Source organism: Gigantopelta aegis, chromosome 8, assembly GCF_016097555.1.
Source record: "Gigantopelta aegis isolate Gae_Host chromosome 8, Gae_host_genome, whole genome shotgun sequence".
In the NCBI taxonomy this organism is placed as follows: Eukaryota; Metazoa; Mollusca; class Gastropoda; order Neomphalida; family Peltospiridae; genus Gigantopelta; species Gigantopelta aegis.
Genome location: NC_054706.1, coordinates 5,829,427 through 5,849,618, shown reverse-complemented (window position 1 = coordinate 5,849,618; position 20,192 = coordinate 5,829,427). Strand labels below are relative to the sequence as shown.

Below are 20,192 nucleotides of genomic sequence, written 5' to 3'. Positions count from 1 at the left end.
TAGCTGTGGGGAATGGCTATATGATAATAGTGAATTTTTATCAGTAAACAGACCTGAATGTTCTTTACTAGGATGTCTGTGGTCAAAACGTATGTTCGGTCTAATAGTTGATATTAACATTAATATTTCAGGTTCCCCTACTATTTTTGAAGAGTATATATTAGTTGTTCTTTAATAACGTAATATACATGTAGCACGTGACAAACATGTTTGAATTTGTCCTGTTAGTGTTCTGCTGTAAGCACCATGTCATAAACATCACAGATAGAGATACGGGTACGTATGAACAACAGCTATATAGCGGCGAGCGCATCGGTGTTCCATCGACTGGTACTAAGCATACATCTTTAACCTCAGACCAGTATCCAAACGCCCGAGGATAGAACGTCCACGCTGGTTTCCGTGGCCAACACAAAATACCATTAAAACACACCACATGTCTGTTCTTTGTAATGAACAGGTACACAAACGAACAACATGATAAAGAATATAGGAAAAAACTAATAATAATAATAATAATAATAGCGATAATAAATAAAAATGATTAATAATAATTAATTAATAATATATAATAATAATAATTAATTTAAAGAAAAGAAAAAACATCACTTATTTTTAAAATGAATTAAATATAAACTTCACTTTGACAGTCAGAATCAGTACTGAGATTTTTGAGATTCAAGATGGCCACCACCTCCAAGAACCCGGTCTCCCGTTATTTGTTCTTCCGTGGTCAGCTTGCGCATGCGCCCTGCCGTTTCCGGTTGTTGACGTCATCGTGCTAGACGTGCCGTATGGAGTATGGGTTTTGGTGTGCACTGTCCGGGTCTGGCCGTTCCCGGAAGTATGAAAAGTGGTTTTGTCTTGCCGATTCTGGGGGTGAGGGGTGTGTTCAGAGTAAGCCGGCGGCGGACCGGAAGCTGCAGGCGGGTTTCTCCACGAGTACACGCGACCCGGGTCATCCGAGGAATGGTACGTGCCGAACGTCCCGCCAGGTCCTGACGTCATCGTGGAACTCTGGCAATGACCCCCGGGGCCGGAGGACGAGGATGAGGAAGCGTACTGTCCACCACCATATCCTCCCCCAAACTGTCCTGAACCCCTCCCAAACCGTTCTTCTTTCTGGTGTCTGTTTGAACCGGCGTAGGAATACGAATCACCTGCTCCGCTGTGAGCATAGGCGCCTCCTGACCAGGCGGAGGAATGTGCCATGTAGTCCTAATGGTTATAGAGTCTCACAGCAAGAACACCACCTAAAAATAAATACATAAATAATAGGTAGAACATAAATAAATTAATTAATTAATTAATTAACTAATTTAATTAATTAATTAATTAATTAATTAAGAAGTATATATATAAATAAGTAAGTAAACAAATAAATGGATGGGTGGATTGGAATATCTCACTTTGGCTATAAAATGTTCAATTTGTCTGTCTTTCTGTCTGTCTGTCTATTTTATTATGCTGGATAAAAAAAAAAGTAAATTTGTAAAAAACAAATTCGATGTCCAATATCTGACCCTTGAATACGGTTATGTATTTTGTAACAAACTGCTTATAATATTTAGGAGCCAACTGAAACCTTATACAAATGCATTTAATGCAAACTTATTTCTTTCTGCTTTCTTCAACTTGGTTTCGTGCTCATATCCAATTAAGGTTCGAGCACGCTGTCCTGGACACACCTCATTTATCTGGGCTGTCTATCCAGGACAGTGGTTTATTGGTTAGTAGTTATATAGTGAGAGAGAGAAGAGGGTGTAATGGTCTTACACCTACCCACTGAGTCGTAAAACCTCGCTCTAGGTGGGAGCCGATACCAGACTGCGAACCCTGTACCTACCAGTCTTATGTCCGATGGCTTACCACGACACCTCCGAGGTGTGTTAAGAGTATTTTCGAATAACATAGGTGCCTTTTTGTAATATCGCACCAGTTACGTAAAAAAAAAAACATTTTCTGTGAGTGCTTTAAAATGCTTCCTCTCCCCATTTCATGTGTGGGGGGGGGGGGAGAGAGAGAGAGAGAGAGAGAGAGAGAGAGAGAGAGAGAGAGAGAGAGAGAGAGAGAGAGAGAGAGAGAGAGAGAGAGAGAGAGAGAGAGAGAGAGAGAGTGATTATTATTATTATTATTATTATTATTATTATTATATCATACACCGATAAAACACTTACCGACAACGGTCAATACTGAACATGAATTGAACGGTACGGCGCGTACAGACCTGCGTGTGGACAGATTCTACGAAACGCATATATTTCCGGGAATTTCTTGACAGTGTACCGCTTTGTGTCAACAAGCCGGGGCATGTCAAAGGTTTATTTGATAAACTAGAAAGATATACACGTAATATTAAGATTCTACGTGGGGTACTGTCAGCATAAAGTCAATTAAATGTACTGCATTTAAAAAAAAAAATGAATGAATAAATGAATGAATGAATGAATGAATGAACGAACGAACGAACGAACGAACGAACGAACGAATGAAATTATTTGTATCAACTCACAGTACGGGGGGAGGCGGAATCAAGGGAAAATTAGCACATGGAACAAAAAAGAAAGCTTGTTTTGTTTGACAACACCACTAGAGCACATATATTTACTAATGATAAGTTAATGGACGTTTTTTATTCGCAGTCTTAGAGGAAATCAGCTACACTTTTTTATTAGCAGCAAGGGACCTTTTCTATGCAATTTCAAATAGACAATATTGCATATGCCACGGCATTTGATATACCAGTCGTGGAGCTCTGGTTGATATCAATCAGATAATGGGTCTACTGCCAGAACGATTCTAAAAATATCACATGGGGTAAGGTAATCATTGCAATACCCATCAACCAAATGAAATAGTTTGCGAATCCGGATGACAAATTTACAATGGCTCAGTCTTTGTATTCCATTGACAACTAGCGAGCGAGAGAGAGAGAGAGTGAGAGAGAGAGAGAGAGAGAGAGAGAGAGAGAGAGAGAGAGAGAGAGAGAGAGAGAGAGAGAGAGAGAGAGAGAGAGAGAGAGAGAGAGAGAGGGGGATGGCGAGAGATGGAAAGAGTGTAATGAGTTGATAGATTTGTCAATACAATTGGCATTTTTGAAGTTCGGATTAACTTCAGCAACGTTCAGATTTTCGAGATGCAAAAACAAACGTCCAAATATAGTTTTTCTATTCTTCGGGATTTTTTTGGAGGGGACGGATGTACATTTATTTTTAAAAAATTTGGGAGGGAGGGTTCGTTTTGAAATTCACTGTATAAACATATCTTCTAGAGGCAGATCTGGGGGCCCCCAGGAACCCCCCCCCCCCCCCCCCACCCCACACACACACTACATTTTGCGACAGTTATAATTCTAAATTGTTTTTACGATCCCCCTCCAAAGCTCCCTCAAAGTTCCCTTGGCATTCCGCTTCAAGTCATTGAGGCCCCCTAAATGGATTTTCTGGATCCGCCACTGTCTACACTGAACCCTCACTATATGTCTGTCCCTAATGTGAGCGAGCATTCGCTGTATGAACATCTCAAGTTTAGGTACTCACTGTATGAACATATCGAATTTCACAAGTTACCCGCTGAATGAACATCTCTATTTTCAGCACTCACTGTATGAACATATCTAGTTTTAGTACTCGCTGTATGAACATGAACATATATCTAGTTTGAGCACTCGCTTTATGAACACGTCTAGATTGAGCAGTGACTCATTATATGAACATATCGAGTTTGAGCACTCGCTGTATGAACACATCCATGTTGAGCAGTGACTCACTATATGGACATATCTAGTTTGAGTACTCGCTGTATGGTCATATATCTAGTTTGAGCACACGCTGTATGAACACGTCTAGTTTGAGTAGTGATTCACTGTATGAACATATTTTATTTGAGCACTCGCTGTATTAACATATTTAGTTTGAGCAGTAACTCGCTGTAAGAACATATATCTACTTTGATCACTAGTTGTATGAACAAATCTACTTTGAGCAGTGACTCACTGTATAAACATATCTAATTTGAGTGCTCGCTGTATGAACATATATCTAGTTTGAGCACTCGCAGAGTAAACACGTCTAGTTTGAGCAGTGACTCACTGTATGAATGTATCTAGTTTGAGCACTCGCTGTATTAACATATCTAGTTTGAGCACTCGCTGTATTAACATATTTAGTTTGAGCAGTGACTCACTGTATGAACATATCTAGTTTGAGTACTCGCTGTATGAATATATATATCTAGTTTGAGCACTCGCTGTATGGACACGTCTAGACTGAACAGTGATCCACTGTATGAACATACTTAGTTTGAACACTCGGTGTATGAACATATTTAGTTTGAGCAGTAACTCGCTGTATGAACATATCTAGTTTGAGCAGTGACTCGCTGTATTAACATATATCTAGTTTGAGCACGCGCTGTATGAACACGTCTAGACTGAACAGTGATCCACTGTATGAACATACTTAGTTTGAGCACTCGGTGTATGAACATATTTAGTTTGAGCAGTAACTCGCTGTATGAACATATCTAGTTTGAACACTTGTTGTATTAACATATTTAGTTTGAGCAGTGACTCGCTGTATGAACATATGGAGATTGAGTATTCGCTGTTAAATCGGGGATGTCGTTTCCCCCCGTTATTATTGGCTGACGAAGTGTCCTATACCCCGGACTGGCGGATACTTGTGAATCGTTAGTACTTCTCGAGGGAAAGAAAGAAATGTTTTATTCAACGACGTACTCAACACATTTTATTTACGGTTATATGGCGTCAGACATATGGTTAAGGACCACACGGATATTGAAAGAGGAAACCCGCCACTCTTTTTCGATTAGCAGCAAGGGATCTTTTATATGCACCATCCCACAGACAGAGTAGTACATACCACGGCCTTTGATGTAGCAGTTGTGGTGCACTGGCTGGCACGAGAAATATCCTAATGGACCCACCGACGGGGATCGATCCCAGACCGACCGCGCATCGAGTGGGCGCTTTACCACTGGGCTACGTCCCGCCCCTTTCTCGAGGGTAACTAACTTCAAAAATATGAATTCTAAAGTATTTGAATTCCAAATCCATTGTAGTCAGGAGGTCAGTGTCAATAAACATGGCGGAAAATGTGCATGGGAAGATATACTTTTATATTCTATTTTCTGAACCGGGAACTATGTACAGTCGAGATTGGTCTAACGACCACCTGTATATAATAACCACCTGTCCATAACGTTCATCATAAATCCCGCCCAAGGCATTTCCTTCTTTATTTCATCTATATATAACAATCACCTGTTCAATGCGGCCAGCGGCCATTATTTGTTTGTCCAACATGAATGGCTGAATGGCCACAAAATACATTGACCACAACTTTGTTTTTGTCCACTAGATAGATGAATTTGCCGTAACTGTCACAAGATGTGTACATGTGTAGCCTGTCCCAGTCACAATTGAAACAAAACAGCTACATGCTCCTGTTTATCATGAATCGTATTTGTATCTTATATTTGTGTTATTTGCAACGCGACTTGTCATTGGTTGAATTAAGACTAGCACCGAACTTACATACACAGCCGACTCATCAACACAGAAAGGTAGTGTATTTCAAAATGTGATTGTTTGCTAATTGGAGTTGACAGAAGCAGGTTGCTGCAGTCTGCCACGATGTTTGTTTTGTTTTATAGCCATTACATATTTGCAAACTTGTCCTTTTATTAATGTATACCGTAATGAAACAAAAAGTGTGATTTGTTTAACGACACCACTAGAGCACATTGATTTATTAATCATCGGCTATTGGATGTCTAACATTTGGTAATTTTGACATAATATTTATAGTCTTAAAGAGGAAACCCGGTACCTTTTTTCAGTAGTAGCAAGGGATCGTTTATATGCACCATCCCACAGAGAGAATAGCACACACCACGGCCTTTGGTATACCAGTCGTGGTGTACTGGCTGGAACGAGAAATAGCCCGATGGGCCCACCGACGAGTATCGATCTCAAACCGACCGCGCATCAAACAGACGCTTTACCACTGGGCTGCGTCCCGCCATCTTATCGTAATGATTTCTTACCCGCAACCTTTTGCGTCTTGAGGACCGATTTAATAGGTAAGAGAATGAATGAATGAAAGAATGAATGAATGAATGTTTAACGACACCCCAGCACAAAAACTACATCGGCTCCTGGGCGTCAAACTATGATCAATAGGTAGCAGAATGCAGAGGAAAGCTGAATAATAGAGCTACTTTCAGTCAGGCCAAGTGTTTGACACCGAATAGTTAATAAACCAATGTGCTCTAGTGGTGTCGTTAAACAAAACAAACCAACTTTTTAACTTTAATCCATATTTATTAATCATTTGGGTTACCTGAGTGTATTTATTGGCTAGGGTGTTCGCTTGAGGTGCTTGCGTCGCAGGATCGAACCACCTCGGTGGATCCATTCAACTGATTGGTTTTTTCTATCGTTAAAACGAATGCACTACAACTGGTCAAAGACCGTGGTATGTGCTTTCCTGTCTGTGGAAAAGTGCATATGAAACATTTGTTGAAGCATTAAGAAAAATATAGTGGCTCTCTTCTGATGACTACGTGTCAGAATTACTAAATGATTGACACCCAATAGCCGATGGTGAATTAATTAATGTAGCCTACTCTAGTGGTGTCGTTAAGCAAAAAAAACCCCACCTTTAAACTTCCGTAAAACGTGTATAATTTATGCTTTGGGTCTCTCTCTCTCTCTCTCTCTCTCTCTCTCTCTCTCTCTCTCTCTCTCTCTCTCTCTCTCTCTCTCTCTCTGTTTCTGTCTCTGTCTAATTTTATATTGTTGTGACGATTGTTGATGCTTTTATGCATTCTAGTGTAGTAATAGTTTTCCCAGTGTTTTTTTATTTACCTGTACACGACATCCAGCAGTCCATAACGGCCACTTTTGTTAGGTTTGTTTGTCGTTTGTTATTGCTGTGCTTATATCCAATTAAGGTTCAAGTATGCTGTCCAGGACACATAACTAAAGACAGGGTTAGTGTTTAGTTGTTAATGAGAGGTCGGTGCAGTAGCCTTACAACATGCCTAACCCTACTCCTCCGTTTGCTACAGCAGTATGCGTGCGTGTGCGTGCGTGCGTACGTGTGAAAGATATCTGGATTCTCATAATCAACGAAATAAAGGCGGGGAGGGTACAGCCTATGGTAACCATGCTAGATAACCTTGAAATAGCCAGTGTATTAGCATACATTAATGATACATTTATCATTTGTTTATGTTTATTTATTTATTTATTTTTTTGTATGTATTTATTATTAATACACCCATATAATTATTTATTTATTATACATGTAATAACTATGTTTACGGATTAATGACGGTGTTTAGCGAGCTCCAGCATGCACTGGGCAGTTGTCCGCGGTATAAACAATGAACAATATCGATTTATACCAAACCTTTGTACGAGTTTCGCTAAATATCGTATAGTATACAACACTACGCCTAGTACTGCTGTGTTGATACAGACAGTTAATTCCAATCAATGCATCGTAGTTACCAAGGGCAGGTTTATCAGGCGGATCCAATATGTTTAATGGGGGAGGCTTAATATTAATATAGTAGGCCTATATATCTCGGTAGCCTTTAACGGAATTCCCTACCTCAATCCCCCTTTCCAAAAATTAAAAAAAAACTAAAACATAATTGACCAAAATAGTGTCGTCCCTTTTCTTCCTTGTATTTCCATCATTCTACCTTCAAAATTAGTTGTAATCAGAGGCGGATCTAGGGGGGCCCAGGGGCCCGCCCCCCTAAATTTTGAAAGTTATGATTTTATTATATATTAATTTTCATTTTTTTTTACGATCCCCTCTAAACCTCCCCCAAAGTTCCATTGGTATTTCACCTAATGTCATTGGGGCCCCCCGTAAATGGATTTTCTGGATCCGCCACTGGTAATCCATGTAAAAGTGCATAGTGACTCGTTTGCAACCCTTAATAATATAGCTTTTGGTTGTAATGCTAATACGAATAAATGTTTTTTATGCAGATTCGGGCATTTTAGTTTAATTCGGGCAAAAGCCAGCTTGCCCCCCCCCCCCCCCTCCCAAAAAACAAAATAAAACAAAAAACAAAACAAAACCGGGAGCCCGTACGCCTATGATTTTTTTTTACTGTTTTAAGACTTAATTAGAAACAAAAACAAAATGTGCCCCACTCCCACCCACCAACCTGGATATTGTTCACACGGTACTGCATAGCCTGATTTTAAATGTTAAAAAATAGTAGCTGCATGTTATACAGAAAATAAATCAAGAAATTATGAAGTTTGAACCTTCATTCAAGCGTAGGGGGTGGGATCACATGCAAAGTATACTTAATGAAGTTGTAAATTAGTGGTGAATGTTTTAATGGGTTTTATTATTATTATTATTATTATTATTGTTGGGGTTGTTTCGTTTGTTTGTTTGTTTGTTTGGGGTTGGGTTTTTTGTGTGGGTTTTTTTTTGGGGGGAGCGTGTTGGGGGGGGGGGGGTGGGGGTGGTCCAGACCACTTCGACACCTCCCCTGAATCCGCGCCTGTTTACCACAAATGAGACGTTGTTGTGAACCACATGGGACTCTTCAATCGTGCATAATTTTAAAAAGTCATGAAATAAACATTTACTGATTTTATGAATAAATTAGAGCCCAGGTACGGAAATCGTGGAACATACTCCATCATGGCATTTGGCCAAATTCTCACACCTATTGTTTAGTAATATTAACACCAATTAATATTATTGTGTGTGACCATACAATATACATTAGTTACGCCGACGTTCCAAGCACTGGGCCCACCCATACACAGTTCAGTGAATATGTTGTAATAATTGCCATAGCAATAATCGCCACGTGGCAGAGCCCACCAATCGTTTTTTAACAAATTGTCAGCCATGCGTAGAGCTCTTCCTTTCGATCAGTTTAAAAGCGACACACTGGTGCGCAGACGTGTCTTTACGGATTTACACGAAGACAAGTTAAACATTATTAACCATGCCTAAAATAAAGGAACTGATCGGCGATGTCCTCCAAGGGAAATCCGGTTCGATTGACGTAGACAGCATCATGACCGCTGGCAAAATAGTTGGTAAGTAATACGAAAATTAGTGATTAATATAACATCACGTATTGCACGAATGAAAACGTGTCGACCGTTCTCGTCCTGACCTTGGAATTTAGCGCTAAAATACAAATACTTCCGGGTTAAAGTTGAGTAAGCTTTCCGCTTAAAATGTTCTCTTTTATCTTCGTATTGTATATGACTGTATGGTTCACTCAAAGACTATATGACTCGTCTAGTTGCCACAATGAAATACTTGTTTTGCAAAATGCGTTTTGTGTTTATGGCTGACCTTTGACATGAAGATTACAATTTACATGCATTACAACATATACATACAGTATACTTTACGACACAATAAACTGAGTGCAGACAGTCACATTTTATGTCATTATGGCGAAATTTCATTTTGATGGATGATGGGCAGTTGCCAGGGGGGGGGGGGGGAGGTCTAGACCGGCGAGTGAAGTTTATCAGAGGTGGGTGAGTCATGCTTCCCTGGAAAATATGTTTGGGGGGGGGGGGGGGGGGATTTCCTTAAAGTTAAACCAGGGAGGGTGATAGAGTGTAGGGTTTTGAACCCCAAAACCCACCCCCTGCATACACATCTGCAATGGTTTAAACTCTTTAATTGTACAGCAAGTATTGGCCATCCCTCTTTTATTCTCTAGCTCCCTACAACCTGTGAGTGCTGTAACCTCACCGTGATGCAGGGGTGTAACATTCTCTTTGAGAATGGCCAATACAGCACAAATAGAAATTTTGAGTAAAATTCAGTATCTATCTGTGATATTTGTATTTTTGCACAGTTCTTTACACTGTCTTTTTATTTAAATCTTGAATTTTTATATTGATGTTGATTATCAAATTTGTTTTGCTTTTACCATAGTTTGACACCCAATAGCCGATGTATTTTTCATGCTAGGGTGTCGTTAAACATTCATTCATTCATTCCATAACAACCTCTGCAATTGCCCACGGCAATCGGAAATGCCGTGGAGTTTTTAATTCTCAATGGCACTTTTTTGGCCTTGGACTATATTCAGCTTTTTTCAATGGCATGTTTTTTTTTTGCCATAGGCATTTGCATAAGTGCAGGGGTTGCATGACCCATCCTTACTCCATTTATCACTATCGAGGTAATAATTGTTATGTCTTGGATTGGTACGCTAAATGATGATATGGTAGACTAGTTGTCTTGATCTGTTTCTGAACATTGTTTGAGACCCAATAGCTGATAGTATTTTTGTGCTGGGGTGTCATTATAAACATTCATTGTCTTAAAGGAGCATACCCTAGTTTCAGCCAGTGAAAATGGACATTAAGTTTAGCTAATCCACAAACCTGCAACACATTTGGGTAATTGTATAGAAGCTAATATCTGTGAAGTTTAAACGGGGAAAATCGAAAAATAACTAGAGCTTGTCTCAATAATCATTACTTCTCAGACGAACGTGCGTTTTTAGAATTATGAAAATGCATCTTGAGGTATTACAAAAACCTGGATAACCAGAACCACTTCATGTGTATGAAAATTAATATTCTAAATAATAAAATGTAAGTACTTCTAATTTAAATTATTAAGAAATGGCTTTAATAGTGAAAAATATGTCTTAGCTAGTGTTTAAATAAAAACTAGGGCCTGTTGCTTTAATCCATGCAGAATTTGTTTCATTAAAAGTTTGGGGTTGTTGTTTTTTAATTTTTTGTTTGTTTTTTAGGATTATATTTCTCTGCTCACTGGTGTCCTCCATGCCGTGGCTTCACACCCACGCTGGCGACATTTTACAACAACGTTAAGTCTAAGAAGAACTTTGAGATCATCTTCATCAGTTCCGACAAGGATGAGAGTTCATTCAAAGAATACTTAGATTCCATGCCCTGGCCCGCACTACCATTTTCTGATCGAGATCGGAAGGTGAGTCGCCTCAATTAGAAATAGATCACGTGTGATTCCGGAAACGAGAGGGCAATATTTAGCCCATTTTCTGAATAGAAATGGTGAACACAAGGAAGTTTGAGCTCCATCCATCAAAATACTTTAGCTCCTCCATGCTATCCATGGGCAAGCATCTAAAATTGTGAGATTGTTTTGTTCACGCAGATCTAGTTTTGCATAACCATTTTTTGTTTATTCATTAAATTTAGGGCACCATTTACATGCATGATGTGTTATTCAAAAACAATGATTTACCTGAATTTGTCTTATGTGAACAGGGATTTATCCAAGGGGGCGGGATGTATCCCAGTGGTAAAGTGTTTGCGTGATGCACATTCGGTTTAGGATCGATCCCAGTCAGTGAGCCCATTGGGCTATTTCTTGTTTTAGCCAGTGCACCATGGCTGGTATATAAAAGGCTGTGATATAATATATTATGCTACTCTGTCTGTGGGATGGTGCATATAAAAGATCCCTTGCTACTAATGGAAAAATGTAGCGGACTCAAAATTACGAAATGTTTGACATTCAATAGCCAATGATTAATAATTCAATCTGCTTAAATGGTGTCGTTAAACAAAACAGCTTTTTTTATTTATTATTCAAGATGTTACCGGGGTGCAGAAATGGAAAATATTTCACTAGCCCACTGGACCAGAACCAACTAGCCCGCCAATATTTCTACTAGTCCACCTGCCTATAGAACAATATATTATTGTTTAACAGCATTATAAGATACATTGTCTTCACTTTAAATGATAGATACTAGTATACATATATTTGACAAAAACATTCATACGGCCACTTGGTTGGCTAAGTGATAAACATTAATACGGCCACTTGGTTGGCTAAGTGATAAACATCACATGGTAAATGGAATTAAGCCCCAACCCTTGATTGACATGTCAATAAATTTTGAAATATTCTGGTAAAGAATTTTTTTTTTAACATTTATAAAATTATTAAGTGACACCCTGCACATATTTAACAGAAGAATCTATTCAAAACACTGGTATCATACTATCAATGCAAACCAGGCATTTCTGGAAAGTATGGACCTTTGACCTGCTCTATTCCGGAATGTCATTCTTGTGCAGTTTGGAACTCCATGTATTGTGTATTTCGTCATAATTACAAACTGTTTCTTTGAGCGGTTTGGAATTCTGGTATGGCTGGTGTGGATTCAATGGGGGGGGGGGGGGGGGTGTGTTATTTTCAACATCTTGATTAGCGATATTTCTAGTTAAAAATTTATTAGCAACTATTGTTTAATGTTTAAAAATTGTGTAGCGATTTCTGAAAGATGTGTAGTGAATTGCGCTGCGATACTGCACAAAATGTTCCTTGGATTGGTGTGTTTGTAGGCCCATGAATGATGCAGACATTGCAGTGCATCAGTGTTAAATTAATTCTTAGAAAGACATAATAAGATATTTACTAATTAAAGATCCATAACTGGTTCAACAAAGGCCATGGTGTGTGCTAGCCTGCCTGTGGGAAGCACAAATAAAAGATCCCTTGCTGCCTGTCGTAAAAGAGTAGCCTATGTTGCGACAACAGGTTTCCTCTAAAAAACAGTGTCAGAATAACCATATGTTTGATGTCCAATAGCTGATAAGATAAAAAATCAAAATCTAGTGGCGTTGTTAAATAAAACAAACTTTACTTTTACTAATTAAATTGGGAATTTTCATTGCCGTTTGCACTGTCACAGACTGTGTTGTGTGTAGGTGGCTACATGTTCGGTACCACAGAATGCCTGGTAACCCATATATAAATTACACAAATATTGAATTCAGAGGCCTGCTAGGTGGCCTCAAACTCCAAACTGTTAAGATCCCTGGGTTATAGACAACAGCACGATTGTCAGTTATCTTATGAAACTTATAAATACAATGTATGTATATATATATGATATATATGTATTACACACATACACATGACTATAGTGACACAATACATAGATGATTTAAAAAAGCACTAGACAGATGTTAAATTTCTTTCTTTGATGGCCTAATTATATAATGTTTGGTTAACGACACCACAAGGGCACATTCATTATTAAATGTCGGCTGTTGGATGTCAAACATTTGGTAATATACACATAGTCTTACTCTATTATGTTTTAGAGAGGATACCCGCTACATTTTTCCATTAGTAGCAAGGGATCTTTTGTATGCACTATTCCACAGACTGGATAGCACATAACTACGGCCTTTGATAAACCAGTTGTGGTGCACTGGCTGGAACGAGAAATAGCCCAATGGGTTTACCGACAGTGATCATTCCAAACAGACCGTGCATAAAGCGAACACTTTACCACTTGGCGCCTAATTATATAATCATAGTTTAAAAGTGTGCTGAGGTGTTATTAGGAAATATTTCTTGTATACTTGATGATTATTATTGTGTGTTTTATGTTCCAGAAAGCCTTGTCGGAGAAGTTTGGGGTCACTGGGATTCCCACACTGATTCTGCTGGATGAAGACGGTAAAGTGTTGAACAAAAATGCGAGAGGGGATGTGCTGGATGATCCGGAGGGGGAGGACTTCCCCTGGAAAAATTAGACGCTTCATTTGCAACATGACACACATTTCCACACATGCCAACCTAGAAGAAACGGACGCAATTTGTCTTGTACTTCTCACAACCAGATTTTTCACCACAGACACTTACTATTTCACTGATTTTTTTTAATTCATTTTAAAAATCTTTTTTTTTTTTTTTTTTTTTTTTTTTTAAAACTTGCGCAAATTACATTTAAGATGGTTAGCTAAGCAATTCCCAATACTACACAATATTATCACCCAAGAAATTAATTTTTAGTGATAATTTCAGTGGCTGCTGTGGGAAGGGTTGTAGGACCCATCTCCCTATGTGGACCCATTGTTGCTGTTCACTTTTCAGTTCACAAGTTTCAGTAGTTGTAAGCATTCAAATGCATACAGAGTTTTCTGATTGGTTGTGTATGATGCTTTTTTGTGTATCTGGTACCTTGAGAGAGGACTGGTGGATTGTTTATCTTCTGTATCATAGCTTGGAATGTATTTGTTTGGTAACTGAACTAATACACACGATGTAACAGCAAATATTGAACTTGAACCATCACTGTTTATACAATATACGTGATTTAATAGAAATAATAACTAAAGGAAATTGTGTTACATGCTCAAGGTGTTTGTTGACTAACAATATGATTCATGTATCTTTATAATTACACAAAACATTTTATTTCTCCATCTGTATTTCCATTGAGTAGTTGTTTTATAAAATGTTTTACTGTTTTGTCGTATGCAATCCCTTTGTTTGAGCAAGTCGTTGGCCAATTTTAAATTTTCAGGTTCCAAATTGTTTTAGAAAAATTTACAAAATAAGACAACAATTCGGTGTGTTTTTAAAGTTGATATATTTTACAAGTGCTTTTTACCTTCCAGTTGCAAACAATGTGAACAGGTTTAAGTGTCATTTTGAGCTTTGTTCCATCCATTTGGCGCTTCCGGTGTGAATACCTAGAATGTGAGTTACTTTAGGTAATAAAATTGAGGTTTTAGATTGAGGATTTAACGAGGAATACATATATCTGAACGTTTGGTTAGTAATAGTATTGGATATCCCTGCACTGGACAAACATTCAAATTGAGCTCACGGCCGAGTCCAAATAGCTCAACAATTGATCTTGCAATTTATGTAAATCGTTTTCAGTTTTTGTATTGGTACATCTACTGGAGTGATATCACGCAGTGGTAATGGGCAGTAAATAGCAGAGCTTGTGCTTGTGGTGGTGTTAGTGTGGCCAGGACCCATTACTGCCAGCTCGTTCATGTATCTTTATGTAGAAAATAAAAGTTATTATATTTCTGGAGGTGTCTTTACTTTTGTTTTTACATCAGATATTGGATTTGGAAAATGTAAGATTCTTTTATAGTATGTTGTTTTATTCGTTTAATTATAATATCAGGCATGTCTCTACCCCTACCCTAACACCCACTCCACCCCACAGTAATAGGAAGTATTGGTAGTAAATCTAGAGGCAGAAATTAATTTTACTTGTAGAATGCAGAAAATTGCATTTCGGGATTTTAGTTTTAAAACATTTTATGGGGAAGCATAGCCCGAACCCCCTAGACACTTTGTTTTCTAGATTTCAGTCAGCTCCGCATTGTCTACTTCTGCGTGTCTGTATATATAATTATATATACAGTGAAACCAGCTCTAGCGACCACCTAAGTTAAGAGACCAGTTAATGTATGGGGTGGATCCATTCTCCAATTGGGGGTTTTCCTGTCCCAACCAGTGCACCATGATTGGTATATTAAAGGTTGTGGTATGTGCTGTCCTGTATGGAAAATAGAATATATATATTATGTTAACTTTTTGACATTTAATTATTCCTATCATTACTGGATAATTTTCTTGACCCTAAACTTAAACCATTTTGTTTATGGGGAGGCCCCCCATACTCTCTGTTGACTGGTTTTATTCAGTTCCACAGCGCCATACCGAAACATTTCTTTCTGGCAGAATATATATACGTGTGTATATATATATATAGTCCTTGTTGCTAAAAAAAAAAAAAAAAAGAAGGTAAGATTACCTCTAAAACTCAGAATTACCAAATGTTTGACATCCAATAGCCGATGATTGATATAACAATGTGCTCTAGTGGTGTTAAAACCAAAATTATATATTTGTCAGGCTGATATACCATTTGTAGTCTGTAGAAGGTCTATATTTTATATATCGTGAGTGTAGCTGTAGAGCTGTGGAGACCCAACACTAACGTGGATAAATATTACAATTATGGGGCGGGACATAGCCCAGTGGTAAAACGCTTGTTTGATGCAGTCTGTCTAGGATCGATCCCCGTCGGTGGACCTGGGATATTTCTCGTTCCAGCCAGTGGTCTACAACTGATGTAACAAAGGCTATGGTATGTACTACCCTGTCTGTGAATACTGCATATAAAAGATCCCATGCTGCTAATCGGAAAGAGTAGGCCATTGTGCAGACCCTAAAATGGACACTAAGTTTAATTAATATACACACCTGTAACACATTTGGATAAGATAATAACGTAGAGAAGCTAAAGTCTGTGGTTAAAAGGGGAAATACCCTCCAAAAATAGACCGCAGCTGGTCTCTATAACCATATTTCTCGGACGAACGTGCGTTTTTAGAATTATGAAAATGTAGTTTAGGGTATTACAAAAACCTGGATGACCAGAACCACTTCAGGTGTATGAAAATGAATATTCTGAATAATAAAATGTGAGTACTTCTAATTTAAATTAACAAAATCTGCTTTAATAGTGAAAAATACGTCGTAGTGTTTAAAACCAAGGGTCTGTCATTTAACCGATGTCACATAACCGTAAATAAAATATGTCGAGTGTGTTGTTAAATAAGACATTCCTTCCTATTACAATTAAACATAGTAACTATCATAACATTAATATTGTCCTATGCTAACTCATGATTCTGTTGAGTTTTAACAGCTTGGTGAAATGCATTTATTTAAATTAAAAGTTTATTTTATTTTACACCACTAGAGCACATTGATTTATTAATCAATGACTATCGGATATCGAATATTTATTTTTTTACTCTAATAATCTTAGAGGAAACCCGCTACATTTTCCCTCTAGAATCCAGGGATCAAAAGGTACTACATGGCTTTATTGGTAGCTTTGGGTGTAATATGTACAAGAATTGCTTGGTTTGGATTACATATACATGTACACGTATAAGCTTTCTTAATACCTCTGTTAATGATTATTTGTGTAGGAAAACTTGTTTGTAGTTGCTTATAGGCGGGGGAACTCTCCAGACATGCGCTTCCCCCACCCTGACACACACACACACACACACACTTGAAAGGTGATCTACATTTATGGATTTGAATATTTTTCTTTTTTAACACTAAGTAAATACTTTAAACCTTATGGGGGGGGGGGGGGCATAATATAGCTCAGCTCTGAAACTGAAGGAGCGTGACATGCGTTGCCCTCCACCCCCCATCCCGACACACACTTGAAAGACGATCTGCATATGGATTTGAATATTTTTCTTTTTTACACTTAAGTAAATACATAAACCTTATGGGCGGGGGGAGGGCGTAATAACTTATATTACGCCCACCCACCCACCCCCACCCCCACCCCCACCCGCCCATACGGTTTATGTATTTACTTGAAGTGTACAAAAGAAAATATTTTAACGCTGCTCTTATAGCAGATCTCCCCTGCGCGTGCTGTAACCTCACCGTGGTGCAGGGGTGTAACATTCTCTTTGAGAATGGCTAATACAGCACAAATAAATTTTGAGTAAAAGTCGGTATCTATTTGTGTTTTTGCACGGTTCTTTACACTGTGTTTTTGTTTAAATCTTGAATTTTTATATTGATGTTGATCATCACCTTATTTGTTTGCATTACCATAGTTTGACACCCAATAGCCGATGTATTTTTCGTGCTGGGGTGTCGTTAAACATTCATTCATTCATACTTATAGCAGATCTAGTAACCCTGGTTAATTTGGAGTTTCCATCCCTACTTCCAACTTGCGAATGTTCCACCTACCTTCTATACACAACAGGTGACACGTAGCCCCGTGTGAAAGAATGTCCTTACACGAGTAGTACTGCACAATAGTAGGCCTATTGCATTTCATGTTCGACCTTCCCCCCCCCCCCCCCCCCCCCCCCCCCCTAAATCTTATGCATTTCTCAACGCGAAATTCTACAGCCTTTGCCCTCTGTTATAACAATCGGATTTCATTTCTGGTGTGTACCCAGTCCAATGTCAGCTTCTTCACCTGGTCAGGATTTTAAACGCCATTCGGGGCTTCGCTACTGGTGTACAGATACCGCGATATGCGCTATTTTGTCTGTGGAAGGGTATATAAAAGATCACTTGCTGCTTGCCGTGGTATGCGCTCTTTTATCTGTGGAAGGGTATATAAAAGATAGCTTTCTGCTGCTGTGGAATACTTTTAAATTGTCTGTGGAAGGATATATAAAAGATCGCTTTCTGCTTACTGTGGAATACTCTTAAATTGTTTGTGGAAGGGTATATAAAATACCCCTTGCTGCTTGCTGCATGTACTCTTTTGTCCGTGGGAGCGAGACGTAGCCCAGTGGTAAAACGCTCGCTTGATGCGCGGTCGGTTTGGGATCAATACCAGTCAGTGGGCCCATTTCTCACTCTGGTTAGTACATCCTGTCTGTGGGATGGTGCATATAAAAGATCCCTTGCTGCTAATCAAAAAGAGTAGCCCATGAAGTGGCGACAACGGGGATTCCTCCCTCAATGTCTGTGTGATCCTTAACCATATAACCGTAAATAAAATGCGTCGAGTGCGTCGTTAAATAAACCATTCCTTCCTTGTTTTGTCTGTAGAAAGCTATATAAAAGATTCATTGCTGCCGATCGGTATGTATAGTGCGTCGTTAAATAAACCAGTCCTTCCTTGTTTTGTCTGTAGAAAGCTATATAAAAGATTCATTGCTGCCGGTCGGTATGTATAGTGTGTCGTTAAATAAACCAGTCCTTCCTTGTTTTGTCTGTAGAAAGCTATATAAAAGATTCATTGCTGCCGATCGGTATGTATAGTGTGTCGTTAAATAAACCAGTCCTTCCTTGTTTTGTCTGTAGAAAGCTATATAAAAGATTCATTGCTGCCGGTCGGTATGTATAGGCAGCAGGTTTCAAATTTACTGACGGGTCGTTGCCCTGAAAATGCGTCTCTGCAAAACATTTTTTTTTTTTTTTCAATATTTCGCGGAGAATGCCCCCGAACTCCCTTACACATCTCGCTCCCTTTGGGAGGTCGGCTCGTTTGCCATCGACATACATAAATATTGCACTTTTTAGAATAATGTAATCCCCCTTACAAAATTCTGAATCCGCACCTATTTGCTGTTTTTTGTTGTGTTTTTTTTTCAAATAAATATTTCTTCCGTTTCTCCTTGTCAATCTGTGGAACAAATGCCTTAATCACCGTGTTGCTGGACAATAGACAGCACTGCGCATTAGAGGGGCGGGGCGTAGCCCAGTGGTAAAGTGTCCGCCTGATGCGCAGTCGGTCTAGGGTCGATCCTCGTCGGTAGGCACATTGAGCTATTTCTCATTCAAGCCAGTACACCACGACTGGTAAATCAAAGGACGTGGTATGTGCTATCCCGTCTGTGCATATAAAAGATCCCTTGTTACTAATGGAAAAATGTAACGGGTTTCCCCTCTAAGACTATATGTAAAATTATCAAATGTTTGATATCCAATAGCCGATGATTAATAAATCAATGTGCTCCAGTGGTGTCATTAAACAAAACAAACAAACTGTGCGTGTTATGGTTACTGCAACACCAACGGCCAACCCAATAGCCCGTCGACCATTGTGTTCCATTGATTATCGTAAAGCCATAAGTAACGTTATATACACATGTCCACCATTAAATATAAAACTCCATCATGTATTATGTAGCTCTTAATATGTGATCTTCGTTATGTAATTTTGCAAGTATGGGCCTATTCGCTGTTAACGTATCACATTGCAAGATCTTGCATAGCATTACATACCTATGAATATTACCTCAATTGTATTGTGCATTAACACTGTTCAGTAATGGTTTACGTAAATATCCAAATGATATAATGTATACGTTATGGTTACTACTGTGAATACCGCATACCCAGTGCCACATTACTTGTATTCACTACATGTATATAACATTACGTAGTCCGTGTTTCCGCAACAATCACCCTAACACTATGAAATCGATTTTATGTAATCGAGAAATTTTACTACTACGTAACTTTTTCTGAGACGTAACTCAAATTCGGGCAAAATGTGTTAACCTGAGACCCTTTTTACCATTATTCTACCCTCAACATTAGTGGTAATCCGTGTAAAAATGCGTAGTGATTCAATTGCAACCCTATATAGCTGTTTGGTAGTAATGTTAAAGTGAATAAATGTTGTTATTCAGATCCGGGTACTTTTGTTTAATCTGGACAAATATAGGAGCCCGTACGCTTATGATTATGCACTTTATTTTTCACGACACCCGCCCCCTTACATGCCACTACATAAAGTAATATGCTAATTATTGGAAAATAGTTAAAGTTTAAAGTCTGTCTTGTTTAACGACATCACCAGACAGAACACATTGA

General features: G+C 38.6%; 2 protein-coding genes across 3 annotated transcripts; one reads left to right on the top strand and one right to left on the bottom strand.

Moving 5' to 3' along the window:
- Window positions 1–70: 70 nt before the first annotated feature.
- On the bottom strand, window positions 71–17,632 carry LOC121378457. 2 transcript variants are annotated; one of them, XM_041506631.1, is made up of 2 exons: window positions 17,601–17,632; window positions 71–1,253 (listed from the first exon to the last, which is right to left on the bottom strand). In XM_041506631.1, the coding sequence occupies exon 2, from the start codon at window positions 1,210–1,212 to the stop codon at window positions 679–681; it is 534 nt and encodes a 177-aa protein (XP_041362565.1). In that variant the 5' UTR covers window positions 1,213–1,253; window positions 17,601–17,632; the 3' UTR covers window positions 71–678. The 2 variants fall into 2 exon arrangements, with proteins under 2 accessions (XP_041362565.1, XP_041362563.1); XM_041506629.1 differs by lacking the exon at window positions 17,601–17,632 and adding an exon at window positions 2,178–2,276.
- On the top strand, window positions 8,936–14,882 carry LOC121378458 (tryparedoxin-like). Its single transcript, XM_041506632.1, has 3 exons — window positions 8,936–9,112; window positions 10,807–11,003; window positions 13,451–14,882. Exons 1-3 carry the CDS (start codon window positions 9,019–9,021, stop codon window positions 13,589–13,591), a joined length of 432 nt encoding a protein of 143 aa, XP_041362566.1. The 5' UTR covers window positions 8,936–9,018; the 3' UTR covers window positions 13,592–14,882.
- Window positions 17,633–20,192: the final 2,560 nt, after the last annotated feature.